Genomic DNA, 14,381 nt, shown 5'->3' on the forward strand with positions numbered 1-14,381 from the left:
GAATCATGCACAAAAAATCTTATAGTATATGTATCTTCTCCTACTATTTACTTCTTTATATATATGTATAGAAAAATTCTACTATATATATTTACTATACAACAAAAGGAGGAAAATTTTGCATCAAAAAACAAAAGTTGAAAATTTTAATCGCAAAGATTAAAGATATTCAATTTTAATATGACTACCCGACTACTCTTCTTACAAAAAATGTTGTCCAACAATCCAATGACATTATTTACGTAGGAGAAAAAAAATCCAAAATAATAATTTATAAAACAAAATTGCATAATATTTAAAGAAAAATTAGAAAACAATTAACTATAAATAATGAAAATTTTCAAAGAAAAAACCAGAGACATTAATTAATGAATAACATATGAGTTGTTGTTGTGAAAAAGTATCTAGCCCACATGAGGTATATATTGCACTTGGTTGTGATCTGATTAGATACATGGTTAGAGAGTAAACAATATATAACCTTAAACGATCTAAAGAAAATGGGGTAATTTATTAATATTATACTTCTATTAAATTTCTACTCATACGATTATATAATTAATTTTAAAATACTCCTTTAATTTAAGTAAGAAATTAAAAACAATATAATACACCATTAATTTGTCTTTTAGATTTTATAATTACCCATGTGATCAATGACATATATATTATTTTAAATTTTATAAATACCCATATGAAATACTCATTGGTTTCATTCGACCAAACAACTCTTTCACATGATATGATATTCTATGTTTAAATTTTTGTAAAGACATGAAACTAGAAGAAAATGAGGTCAAAAATTTGTTCACAACAGGTTTAGATAATTTTTACTTTTTTTTTTAATTAAACATAATGCTAAATTTACAATGAATATTAAAATATTTCGTGCATGGCACGGGACCTAACCTAGTATTAATATACTTCGAACATTTTTAGGTTAAATTTTAGAGAATTTGGGGTGACTTTGAACTTTTTTTAGGGTAATTTTGAAACTGATACGATTTTTATTATAATTAGGCAACGAGATAAGTTTTATAAGGGTAATATATTTACTTTCACTCTTTAACATTTTATTTTTACTCATTTATAAAGAGTAGTTTAATTTTTTATTTTTTTTTTATTAAAGCATAGATAACGTTAGTTTATATACTAGGTATATTAATATTGTGATAACTTTTATTTTAGTGAGGTAGTTTTTATACATTTTGGAGTAACTTTTAATCATTTTAAGATAACTTTACAACGAATGTACAACATTTATCGTACAACCAATTTATTTAAAAAGTATATATAGTAGCAGAACTAGCACATTTGGGAGAAAAAAGAATAAAGTATCTAACCCGGCCTACATCCGTACAAGAAGTAAAGGAAATGAACTACTCGTCTACACCAAACACGAACATTTATCAAGCTTGTCAACGCATAATTTAAAGCATCATTATCTCTAATTTAAAAATAAGTGAAAATTATAAAAAATTAGATATTATTATAGTATTTATTTATTGAGATGATCCCAATATCTCACACAAACTATATCTATACTTGTATATAAATCACAAAAGTATAAAATAGATATTAAATTTTGGGGGCGGAGTGGATGCATGCAACTGTGTACACATCTGGCGTAAATAGAAAGGTAAATATATGCTTATATCATTTGGTTATAATTTCTCTCAACTACATATAATCACGGTTTTAACTTAGACAAAGACAACACAATATAATCATGTAACACTCTAGTTATATACTACAAATCTTTTTTCTTGTGGTTTACAAGGTCATACTTAACCATTATTTACTTCTAAAAATATTTTAAATCATAAACCAAATGACCCAATAAACTTGGTTAATCCAAAGGTTATAGCCATAGCAAGCCAACCACCCAACAAAACCCTTATAGAAGCCCTTACAAGGGGTGCTCTTCCTAGAAACGCCCCTAACCACCCAAACATTGCCAAAGCCGCGGTCACGGCCACAACCACTACCACAAGCCTCACCTTATAATCCTTAATAAACGATGCCGCCAATAGTGGTACCAAGGCCCCTAAAGAGAAGGCTAGGGCAGAAGCAAATGCTGCTTGTAACGGGTTTGGCAATCGCTCGTCCTCTTCTTCCTCTTCCTTTTCTCCTTCCTTAACTTTCTCTCTTTTCATCTGAGCAACCTCAATATCAAGTTGGGAGTACACGGACACGAACTCTCCAATAGCCATGCTACATGCCCCGGCTACTAGGCCAGCAAAGCCGGTTAGGATCATTGCCTTGACATCTTGCTTCACCGCACCAACTCCAATCATGAGTGATGCTGTTGAAACAAGCCCGTCATTGGCTCCTAAGACCGCCGCTCTAAGCCATTGAGAACGTTTCGAGTAGTCCATGTCGGTGTTTTTATTATCATCACCTTGCTTTTGGCTCTCTTCATCAATGGTTGGTCTTATTATTTCCAACTTGGTTGGAGGGAAAGGTATTTGTTTAGTTGCCATTTTTATGAAAAAAAAAAAAAAAAGAAAGGGACTAGTTTAATTGCATGTAAAGGTATGTTGCAAGAGAAGGGTGCATGGGAGGGGTTTATAAGGAGGGTGGTAGGGTAAAATTTTTAGTGGGATTTTCCACCAAGAAAAACCACTTATTAATGGAAAGTAAAAGATTTATGTGTGAGATTGTACACATACATGAAAAACAAAATAGTTGCTTTATATCTGGTCAAAATCATCATTCATCAGTGAAATTTACTTTAGAAAAGTGGATTTCATATTGCTTTGGCTTTTCATGGACATGGAGATGATTCTATGGTGATCAAAGATTTCACATGGACATTACTCTCTCCATTTCATTTTAGTTTGTCTGTTATTTTTTCATTTGTATTGTCTTAATTTACTTTGCCTCTTTCTATTTTTGGTTAATACTACGCTCTTCACTACTAAGATTTAGTGCCCCAAGTTCTCTCGTTCAATTAAAATAAAAATTATTGTCACATCTCTCCACACATCTACTTTCTGTAAAAATATAATCACAATTCAAAACTCCGTCTAAAACTCCATTTAATTTTGCCAAAGAGAGTACAATTCTATTTTGATTTAGGTGCATCAAAGGTTAAAATTTTCCTCGATTATCTAATTATTTTGCAAAATATAAGATGAGCATAATTCATCGAATGAACCCAAAAAAAAATAAAAAAAAATTTTAGGTGCTCATTGCACATTGATGAAGCCAATTTTCTTACAATAAGCTTTATTTTTTCTTTCCTCAATTATTTGTTAATATCTTTATACCATGAGTCTACAGTCTAGACCATCACTGTTATAAAATAAAGCATAGTAATGAAACATACTAATCATAGTAATGAACAATCGAGTTCACGACAATTAGTAATGCATGCAAAAGGGTGGTAGCTTAAAGGCTCATTTTCTTTCAAACTATATCTTTCCTAATGTAATTATGTAAAGGACTATTTACTAGGCTCACTCATGTTAGAAGATATTTTGTTACTTTATTCATGAAATAATGTTCATCATTTTTTTTGGTGTTTCACCCGATTTACCCTTTGGGCTAATCCGGATTCGGGGATCAATTCTGGATGGTTAGGTTCCAGTCCCCTCCCGATTACTGTTACAGGGGATCGAACACGGGTCCTTCCTACCAAGTGTAGTCCCAATCACAACTACACCAACAACCAATTGGTAAATAATGTTCATCATAGGATCGGAGTATTATCGATTGAGCTAGATGTTGTGGATAACACTAGTGTACCATCACCTAACAATAGTCTAGGAAAGCACGTAAACTTTTAGTACTTAGGATACCTTGTTACCAAAGTCTCATGGTTAACATGCTAATGAAGTAATGAAGCTTAGAAATGGTTGGAACTTGAGGTTTCCTTATTTTTGAAAATTAATCTTCTTCTAGATTTCGTGGAAGTGATCGATGTGTATGTTGATTGTGTTTGCAAACTTTTATGGACTCGTACCGTCATACGTAACTGTAATTCGTTTATTATGTGATGATTTAAAGTTGGTTTATATGACTATTCCTCAATCTCTTGTTGTGATTTGGGCCATGTTCAATTCATCTTATTTTTAAGGAATAAAAATTATTGTTATACTAATATACACTATCACGTCACCTCATACGAGAGTTCGTTGGGCTTGAAATGTGGATGCACCATGGGCCCTCTGTATACCCTGTGCAAAATATTCCACTAGAAAGTTCGGGGGGTGGATGAGTTTCGAACCCGTAACCTTTGTGTCATGCTAGCTCCGATACCATGTTAGTGGACTAAGTCAACCAAAAGCTTAAACTGATAATTGAGGCCTATAAATATGTTTTATACTCTATCAGAATTGAAATTATATTTACTGACTATCTATTATGTTTCTTCTTGAAAGTTATTGATTTTTACTGACTGAAATTATTTTTATCAAACTAAAATTATTTGTATTGAACTGAAATTATTATTTTGACTTAATACTTTTATACAGATGAACTAAATAGACCCTTGATTATAGCTGTTGCAGTACTATTGTAGATTAAAAAGAACTCATCCTTAGATTTAGTTTTTTCTTCTTTTCACCAACAAAACCATGCTTTTTAAATTTTCTTTGTTGGTCAAAGCTCAGTAATATCATAAGTGAAAGTTGTTATCGATCACCCTGATCTTTTCTTGATTTGATGCTTTAGCTGCTTACGAATGATTTGTCATACTTTTTTGTAACTTTATTTACAAATTTAAATGTGTACATTAAGCCTAAATGTGTAGTGAAAAAACAATGTCTAGGAGATAGTCAATGAGTCCTTTTGTATACTCCGTATCATTATCTACTAAAATTTGCCACTTAAGAAATTTAATTATTTTTCTTGTAGAACTATATAATACTTGTACATGATTTAATAGTTTGTTAGCTTTAAAATAACCTTTATTAATAAGGGTAATGCTTATGCAGCCTCTAAGACTGCATATAAGCATTTAATATACTTTATTTTTCAGTATTAAGTTGTGAATTTATTGATAATTCACGAGTAAATCAGTGTAATAAATGATTATTTATTGTCAATTGTTTTCATTTTTAACTTCTTATATGCAGTCCTAAGGGCTGCATATATCTTTTTCCTAGTAATAATATGCAATATTACCTTTATTTCATAATGATTTTATTTTTTATAACATAGTATATATTTACCATCATACCCTCTTACCCCACAAATTTCTCACCTTATCTATAACTTTTTTTTAAAAAATAAATAAAATTACGCCATCCAATTTTTTACACTTTTTATTAACTTTTACATACTGTACATATTTTATCTTCTTTACTCTATTAACTTTTACAATATTTTATCTTTTTTTTACTAACACTGATCCATCACCATATAAGTGCTATCTTTCTACTATTTGTGTATAATTTAAATTTGTCTGCAATTGGTAAGATCTTTATAAAACATAGTTATAATTCAAAGTTGGAACCTAGCTCTAGTTGAGCAACATCTAAATTCTTTCTTACAAAATATAATGACCCATATGATATAAACCATTATCAGTTAGTTTTGATACATATTTAGATAAAATCTTGTTATAAGTTAGTTGGGACACCAAATATTAGCACTACTCAAAGAAATAAATGAGACAAAATGGATTGTTGAGTGGAAAAGCACTAGTGAATATTAAATAATAGAGTGTGCTCTTCGCAAGAAAACCACCACTTGAAGTTGTATTATATTTGCATAGACGCAAGCAACACACGAGACGACATTTGCAAATCAAGTGATGGATACTATTACGTGCACTCAATTACGACTTAGGAGTGTATCATGCACTATGTTTTCTTTCATCCAATAATTAATTTATGAGAATTCAATAGCCCTCATGCATGATATGAGATTTAATCTGATGTTTTGTTGGCTAAAACTTAAGTGCTAGACATGTATATAAAGAGGGATAATAGAGAGTTTTGTAGCAAAAAAAAAGAAAAAAAAAAAAAAAATTTAACTGCATTTTGAAGTCACCTCCTACTTTTTTAATAGATAATATATACTGGTACTATTAATTGGTTGGAAGAGGGAGACCAAAGATGACTTGGTTGGAAGGAGTGAGGAAGGATATGAAGTGCATGGATTTACGTGAGGATGAAGTTTTGGATCGTAAGGGATGGAGGAGAAAGATTTATGTTGATGACTACACGGAATAATCAAATTTGGTTCATGTTAGCCGACCCCACTTTTGGGATTAAGGCTTTGATTGATTGATTGATTGATTGATATACTGGTACTAGAACTGCACTTGTTTTACTACTATATATTTGATAAGGGTCCTATTGGGCCGGACCAAAACCTCTCACCTATCAACTTGACCCGAGTTAGTAGTCTAGACCCTTTGAGAGGGTGTGAAAGGGTACCCCCACCCCCAAAGTGTCTCTAATGAGATTTGATTTCACGACATAAACTTTTCCACTACACCAAGCTTTACTTTGTGTTTTACTGCTATACGTGCATGTAATATCATGTGTTAGATTTATAGTATATATTATACGTTGTATTTTATAGTTACTGTTTCACTCATAAATCTTTAATCCTTTTCTTTTTTACTTGCAATGCAACTTTTGGCATAATAGATTGAGCTATAAATTTAAAATTGTAAAATTTAACAATCTTTTCTTATTAGTGCGTGGTAAAATTATTTCAATTAGCTTGTATGTTTACTTTTGCTATTAAGCTTATTATCTTCCTTGAAATGCTTGTCAAAGTATGGTGTTTTCAAGTAGATAAAAAGGAGGGAGTTATATGTATTTTCAATCAATCATTCACTATATTTTAAAATGTGTAAATTTTGTACCAACTTATTAATTTGATAATTTCTAATAAGCTTTTATTCTTGTTTGTTCAATACACAATAAGTACATTGCACGTATACACTAAATTAATTATCACATAATGAAGATAGAATTTTAGATATAGAGAATTAAATTAAAAAAAAGTCTCTTTACAATTTGTATGGGGAGATACCGGTAAGCTATCCAATGCCGACATCTACATTGTTACAAGTAAATACGGGTCCGGATCTTTAGACCCGGCGAAAATATCGGCTAATACGTGTAAGGGTACACATGTCGGGTTGTCGCTAGTCAGCACGTGGCATCAACTGCTTGACACTCGGCATAAAGTGGTTTGCAAGCCATGCATCCACCTGGCGATTAGAATTGCTATAAATATGAGGTTTGTCCCTTAATTTAAGGGCAACTTTATTATTCTCTCTCTCTCTCTCTCTATTCTTCTTCTTCTTCTTCTTCTTCTTCTTCTTCTTCTTCTTTCTCTTCATATCATCTCTTCACTCTTAAACACTTACTGACTTTGTCATCGGAGTGGTTTTCCCCGGATTTACTCCGGGGTTAACTGATCTCTGTTTCTTGTGTAGGTGCTTAGGCTGGCAATAGGAGCTTCACGGACCTCGGGTACGGGTTCTTGGATCTCGGATGTAGGTTGTCGGATCTTAGCATGAACAATTTGGCGCTAGAAGGAGGGGATAGTGATTACTTCTATCGCCTAAGGACCTAACGCAGAAAAATTATGGCTGGAAATCAGGAAATACCGGAAAGCAATAATGTAATTAGTAGGGTGATAAACCAAAGGGTGACAGGCCCAGAGGTTGAAGTGGTAGATGAAACCCATACTCTGAGTGGAAATTCGTTTGGTATGTCGTTAACGCCAGAGGGGCAAGCTGGCATAACATTAGACCCAATGGTCGAGTTTACACCAGAAAATTTGGAAACAGCGGCCAGGGTAATGAGAGAAATGAATAAAAAAATGGAAGAAGGCTGGGACAGCCCAGGATGGAGAAGGGGTGCCGATTGTGAATCTGGAAGGTCAATTTAATCAGGCAACAGGTTCACCGAGGCATCCGCGACGAGAAGTGTCGCTGTCAAGGACACACACAACCGCCCGAGAGACAAAGGCACAGTCCTCTAGTCATGCCGTTAGTACCTGAAATCAATGGCAGAGAAGTTCACAGAGTGCCGGGCTGGAAGTGGTGCGGGCAGTGGTCCAGTTAAGGGCATCGTCATTCGTACAAGGTATCTTGGATCAACCCATGGAAAAAATAAAAATGCCGACATGCAGATATGACGGAAGGGGGGATCCAGACAGATACAAAACGTCTTATGAGGGGTATATGATCTTATACACCAACTCGGATGTCATTTGGTGTAAGGTCTTTCCGACCACCTTAACTAGGGTTGCGGTAGATAGGTTTAACAACCTAGGAAATGGTACGATAGATAGCTTTGAGAGGCTAACAAAGATGTTTGTAGGGCAGTATATCAGCAATAGTGTACGGCAAAGAACCTCAGGTGAGTTGATGGCAGTAGAACAGAGGGCAGATGAGTCTCAAGGGACTACATCAAGAGGTTTAATAATGAGGCAAATACGATTCTAAAGTTACAGCAGGAGTTTAAGCTGTATCTGACGAGGAAAAATTTACCGACACTAGTGGCAGCCTTTAACAAGGCGCATGATTACATAAAAAGTGAAAAGTTGATGAAGACGAGTAGTAGACCGTCCCGGCAGACAAAGTGCAATACTCATCTGAGGGAGTGTCCTCGGGAAGGGGAAGGCCGAGAGCTCCGGCCCCAATGAGGGGAGGAGGAAGTCGGCAGGAGGTTAGAGGTGCTAAAGCACCAATGCGGTACAGTACTGTAGGGAATATTTCAAGCATTCCCACACTTGAGCCCCACTGTGATCATACACTTAAGCATGGTGGCGTCCAAAGGGAAGGAAGCTAGAGCAGAAGAGTCGCCCACAAGTTTTAGGAGCTCGTAAACCGTTCACAGGATGAAGGTTACACCCCTTCACGATCCATGAGATTGCTAACTCCATAGTGGTCTGGAACCATGACTGGATATTCGAGTATGAAGGTACAAATCCAACCTAAAAGAGATTGAAGCTGCCCTAAAACTAGGCCTCTACTTAATTCTTCTCATATTCTTGTACGCTTTCTGACTAACATACAATCAATATATTAATCCTAAACCTGTTTAATCTATGTTGGTTGAATATTAATGCACAGACAAATTTATTATTAATGATCACTTGAATTAAAATCACATTAGCCTAAATAAAACTATTATTTATCTTATTAAGCGTGATTACAAGTACAAATTCCCTTTAATCCTGCAAGAGAGGGCGTGATAAAGCAATAACGTAATATAATATCAATCAACAATATAACAACAATCATCATCATAACAACCATAATAATCTCAATAGAAATATTTGCAAGATCCTAGGCATGATACTAACAAGATTAATAATAAATCTTAGCATGTCACTAAACAATAAAATCAAATCTTTATCCCTAATATGATACTAACATGATAGAAGAAATAGGAAGAAACCTAAACATGATACTAGAAAGCAATAAAAGCATCCTAACATGATACTAGGAATTAAAATAATATAAACATGCTTTCTAAAGAAATAGAATAATGAAACAACTTACCTTATTGCCTTGTATCTCTTTCTATCAAAATAATACACACGTTAGTAACTTCAAGGAAAATATTAAATCAAACAATTAATTTAAATAATTGAAATAGGGATTTGGGACCAAACCCTAAGAAATTATCAACCTTTCACGTCTAGGGCGAAGGCAACTTCGAGCTTGGCTAGGTGTGTCTAGAACTTGTGAACGCGGTATTTTTATTTGAAAAGGCAAGGCTAGAAAGAGGGAGAAAGAATAAGCTTCTAGCTTAAGAAAGAGAAGAGAAAAGATGATTGTTGATGAGTGTTTGTGAATAAAAAACGGGGAAATACGACCCTATTTTTAGAGAAAATAACCCGGAAACGATTAGAAAAAGACTGAATCCTATTAGGAGTAAAATTGCCTTTGTCTCAGAACGACAGAGTCCAGCGCGATGCGACAGACCTGTCGCTGTGTACAGGCTTGTCGTTCAGCGCCAGCTTTGTCGTTCCGCGCTGATTCACGCATTTTCTAAAAACATGTACGGAATCCTTAATCTAATTAAATTCGATTAACAACGTCCGCACTTATCTTTGAAAATCAGATTTAATCTTTTTAAACACACTTGTTTTAATCTAAATAGAATTCTTTTTTTCACAAAAGATGTAATTATTAATCCTAATCTCATTTGAACTCAAAATAACCTTCTAGATTATTCTAGAAGATTAAAATCAATCCTAATAACTTTAGGAATATTAATTAATGGGTTCTCCACTAGATCATTGGGCCATAAATCCATTTCAAACCCAATTTAGTATTTTGGCCATCACTTCCTCATTATTCATCGGAATTGGGCTTATAATATATCGTTGGAAATCTCTTTTCAAACCCAATCCAACTACACTATTATTGGACCCTTATCATGGACCAAACTAAATTAGATTGGACATTTTCAATATATAAAGTTTATTTTCGAAAACAGAAAGAAAGATATTTTATTAAAACGACCGCATCACAAGATTTTCCACACTTCACTTCGTTCGATAATCAAATGACGTGAAAGGTACTCATCACTGGGTTTGGTTTTGGGGAGACACGGTTAGGTATCTACAAGTATATATACTCCACTGAATATGCCCAGAGCTGCCATATATTCAGTGAATCAGAACAAAGAAGGGTGGACGAGGGCGGTACCAATGAAAGCAAGGGGAAGAGATGTTAAGAAGTACTGCATGTTCATCGAGATGTAGGGCATTATAATGAGGAGTGTACGCAGTTAAAGGATAACATTGAAGAGCTGATAACGAAGGGGCACTTGACTCAATACCGACTGCATACGGGGGGAAGTCAACCACCTCTGTATCGGCAGTCGGAGCGTCAACAGTTGGAAGCAAGGCCCGAGAGGCTGCAGGCTGGAATAAGCCGACAAGGGGATGGGGGCTTGCCACCACTGTCGGTAGGAAAAAAGATTGATGTAATAATCGGGGGACTGGTGCATGGGGGAACGATAAGTGGGGCCAGAAAACACCTATCGGAGCACCGGCATATAATCAATGCCATAGATGCTGATAGTCGCCCACGACCTGCAAATATACCTGACGTGACGTTCACTAAGGAAGATGCGAGGGGAATTGTTTTCCCCCATGATGACCCTTTGGTATTGATAACAATGATTAACGTGGTTAACATCAAGCAAGTCTTGGTAGATGGAGGCAGCTCGGCAAATGTTCTGTATACCCAAGCTTTTAATGAAATGATGATTGGAAGGCAATATCTTACGCCGGTATCTTTCCCAGTGATTGGGTTTAATGGTTCGATGGTGAGACTGGAGGGTAGTATTGTCTTACCGGTGCGGTTTGGTGACGGGCCGACAGCAAGAGATGTGATGGCAGAATTCTTTGTGATCGATGTGCCATTAGTGTACAACGCCATTATCGGTAGGCCGATAATTCATGATGTGCAAGCAGTAGGGTCAACCTACCACTTGACCATTGCTTACGTGTCAAATCTGGGAAAGGTAGAGAAAGTGCACGGGGGACAAGTGATGGCGAAATCTTGCTATGTAACAGCCTTGAAAAATCCAGTACAAGAAGGCCCGATAGAAAATAGCCCAAAGAGGGATAGAGAGCCGTCAGTACAGGATTTGTCAATGGAGAACTTTGATATGAGGCCAAACAGTTCTAAGGCCATCACTAGGAGGAGAAACGGTGCAGATTGAGCTTCAGCCAGGTGATCCAAACCGAACATTGAAGGTTGGGGCAAATATGGATGTTGATATGAGATATCATCTGATTAGCTTGTTACGGGAAAATGCGGATGTGTTCACTTTCTCGGCAGATGAAATGCTTGGGATACATCCCGATGTAATTGTGCATAAGTTGAACGTTGATAGAAAATTCAGGCCGGTAAGGCAAAAGAAGTGCAATTTCTCAACAGAGAAGATTGAAGCAATCCAAGCCGAAATCAATAATCTCCTAACGGCAAGATTCATAGAGCCGTGCACGTACCCAAAATGGTAGAGCGAATGTTGTAATGGTGAGAAAGCCGATAGGAAAGTGGCGAATGTGCGTGGACTTCACAGATCTGAACAAAGCATGTCCCAAGGATTGTTATCCTTTACCCCGGATAGATAGGTTGGTATACTCTACATATGGCCATGCAATGCTTAGTTTTTTGGATGCATTTTCGGGATATCATCAAGTGAGCCTTCATAAGTCAGACAGGGGAAAAACGACATTCATAACGGATGCGGGAGTCTATTGTTACAAGGCAATGTCGTTTGGGTTAAAGAATGTAGGGCGACTTACTAGAAGATGGTTGATAAAATCTTTGAAAAGTAGAAGGGGCGGAATGTAGAGGTGTGTGTGGATGATACAATTGTGAAGAGCAAGCTAAAAAAAGATCACATAGATGACCTGAAAGAAACATTTGATACCTTACGGCAGTGCTAGATGAATTTGAACCCAGAGAAGTGTATCTTTGGGGTCCGGTCAGGGAAGTTTTTAGGGTTCATGGTGAGTGAGCGAGGCATTAATGCAAACCTTGACAAGGTGAATGCAATTCTTGAAATGAAGCAGCCAAAAATAATTCATGATATACAGAGGCTTACAAGAAGAATGGCATAACTGACTCGGTTTATTAGCAAGTCTGCTGACAAAGCGCTCCCATTTTTTGTGGTTCTACGGCAGAATAAAACTTTTGAATGGGGAAAAGATCAAGTTGAGGCTTTAGAAGTGGTGAGAAAGCATTTGAGAACTCTACTGACGGTTACAAGACCAAAACGGGGTGAGCAGTTATAATTGTACATTTCAGCCTCACCGAAAACAGTGGCTGCAGTGTTACTAGTAGAAAGGAAAAAACAGCAGATGCCGGTATACTTTGTTAGTCATGTTTTGAACGCTGCTGAATGCAGATATCCGGTGATAGAAAAAATGGCACTTGTTGTGGTAATCGCGGCAAGAAAACTGCGACCTTATTTTGATGCTCATCCGATAGAGATACTTACCAACCATCCGCTTGAAAAGTCATTGCAAAAGATGGATACATCGGGCCGATTGCTGAAATGGGCAGTTGAGCTATCAAAGTATGAGCTACACTACAAACCCAGGGTATCAATTAAGTCGCAGGATTTATCGGATTTCATTGTGGAGACTTCCTATAATGATGAGGAGGAAGAGCTAGGGACATGGCACGTGTCAGTGGATGGCTCAGCGACATCAACTGGGTTTGGAGCCGGTATTGTGATAAGAGCACCAGATGGTGGGATCTTTGAGTATGCCCTGAAGTTCAAATTCAAGGCTACCAATATTGAAGCGGAGTATGAGGCAGCCATAGCTAAAATCCAGCTATCCATAGCGGAAGAAGCCAAACACTTGATCCTTAAAACCGATTCCCAGCTGGTGTCAAGCCAATTTAGTGGAGATTATGAAGTACGAGAGCCGGCAATGATAAAGTACCTTGAAAAGATCAATCAGTTAACGGCACAACTACAACATTTTGAGGTACAGTTGGTCCTGAGAGCACAGAATGCACAAGTTGATGCCTTGGCAAGGTTAGCTAGTTCGAGCTTCAATGATCTAGAAAGAACGGTAATAGTGGAAGTCTTAAAGCAGAAAAGTCTAGATGAAACTTCGGAGAAGGTTCTTTGTGTTAATAATGGCAGTCAGTGGTATGATAAGATACTGGGGTACCTCCTTTACGGGGCATTGCCGCTTGATAAGGGTGAATCGAGAAAGTTAAGAAAAGATAGCGTATGGTTTATTAGTCATCAGGGGCAGTTGTATAAACGAGGATTCTCACTCCCTCTGCAGAGATGCATAACCGATTACGAATCTGCGAGACTTATTGAGGAAATACATGAAGGAACTTGCAGAAATCATCTCGGGGCTTGAGCTTTGTCCCGAGAAGCAATGAGAAGAGGATACTATTGGCCGATAATGAACGAGGATACCATGCAGTATGTGAAAAGGTGCGAGAAATGCCAAAAGTTTGCCCCAGCAATCAATCTCCCTCCGAATGACTTAATGCCGATACTTAATCCAGTTTCATTTGCACAATGGGGAATGGATATAGTAGGGCCATTTCCATTAGCAACAGGTGGAAGGAAATTTCTATTAGTTGGCATTGACTACTTCACAAAGTGGATAGAGGCTGAACCGGTATCAAAGATATCTGCATCTGAGGTGAAGAAGTTCATTTGGAAAAATATCTTCACAAGGGTTGGGTTGCCAATCTCAGTTTGATTGCAAGCTGGTAAAGGAAGTCCTAGCCCTGTACAGGGTTAAATTTGCATATGCCGCGGTATGTCATCCACAATCAAACGGCCAAGCAGAAGTAGCAAATAAGCAGATCATAACGACAATAAAAAAGAAAATAGAAGATGCAAAAGGGTTATGGGTTGATCTCATACCTGAGATACTATGGGCTAATAGAACAA

The 14,381-nt window shown here is 36.3% G+C and overlaps 1 protein-coding gene and 1 pseudogene across 1 annotated transcript; one reads left to right on the plus strand and one right to left on the minus strand.

The window, feature by feature from the left end:
* Positions 1–1,613: 1,613 nt before the first annotated feature.
* On the minus strand, positions 1,614–2,509 carry LOC145585194 (vacuolar iron transporter homolog 2 pseudogene; annotated as a pseudogene).
* A 9,200-nt stretch (positions 2,510–11,709) lies between these two features.
* LOC145584169 (uncharacterized) lies at positions 11,710–13,836 on the plus strand. Its single transcript, XM_081641081.1, has 3 exons — positions 11,710–11,850; positions 12,634–12,737; positions 12,858–13,836. Exons 1-3 carry the CDS (start codon positions 11,710–11,712, stop codon positions 13,834–13,836), a joined length of 1,224 nt encoding a protein of 407 aa, XP_081497207.1.
* Positions 13,837–14,381: the final 545 nt, after the last annotated feature.

Source organism: Chenopodium album, chromosome 16 (assembly GCF_948465745.1).
Source record: "Chenopodium album chromosome 16, dcCheAlbu1.1, whole genome shotgun sequence".
NCBI classification, from domain to species: Eukaryota; Viridiplantae; Streptophyta; class Magnoliopsida; order Caryophyllales; family Amaranthaceae; genus Chenopodium; species Chenopodium album.

Bases quoted from the DNA above. Each gene is read 5' to 3' on its own strand.
- LOC145584169 (XM_081641081.1), top strand. From the start codon at position 11,710: ATGGATGTTGATATGAGATATCATCTGATTAGCTTGTTACGGGAAAAT. The intron at 11,851-12,633 runs GTAAGGCAAAAG...GTTCTACGGCAG, and splicing joins TTGATAGAAAATTCAGGCCG to AATAAAACTTTTGAATGGGG. The intron at 12,738-12,857 runs GTTATAATTGTA...TGCTGAATGCAG, and splicing joins AGACCAAAACGGGGTGAGCA to ATATCCGGTGATAGAAAAAA.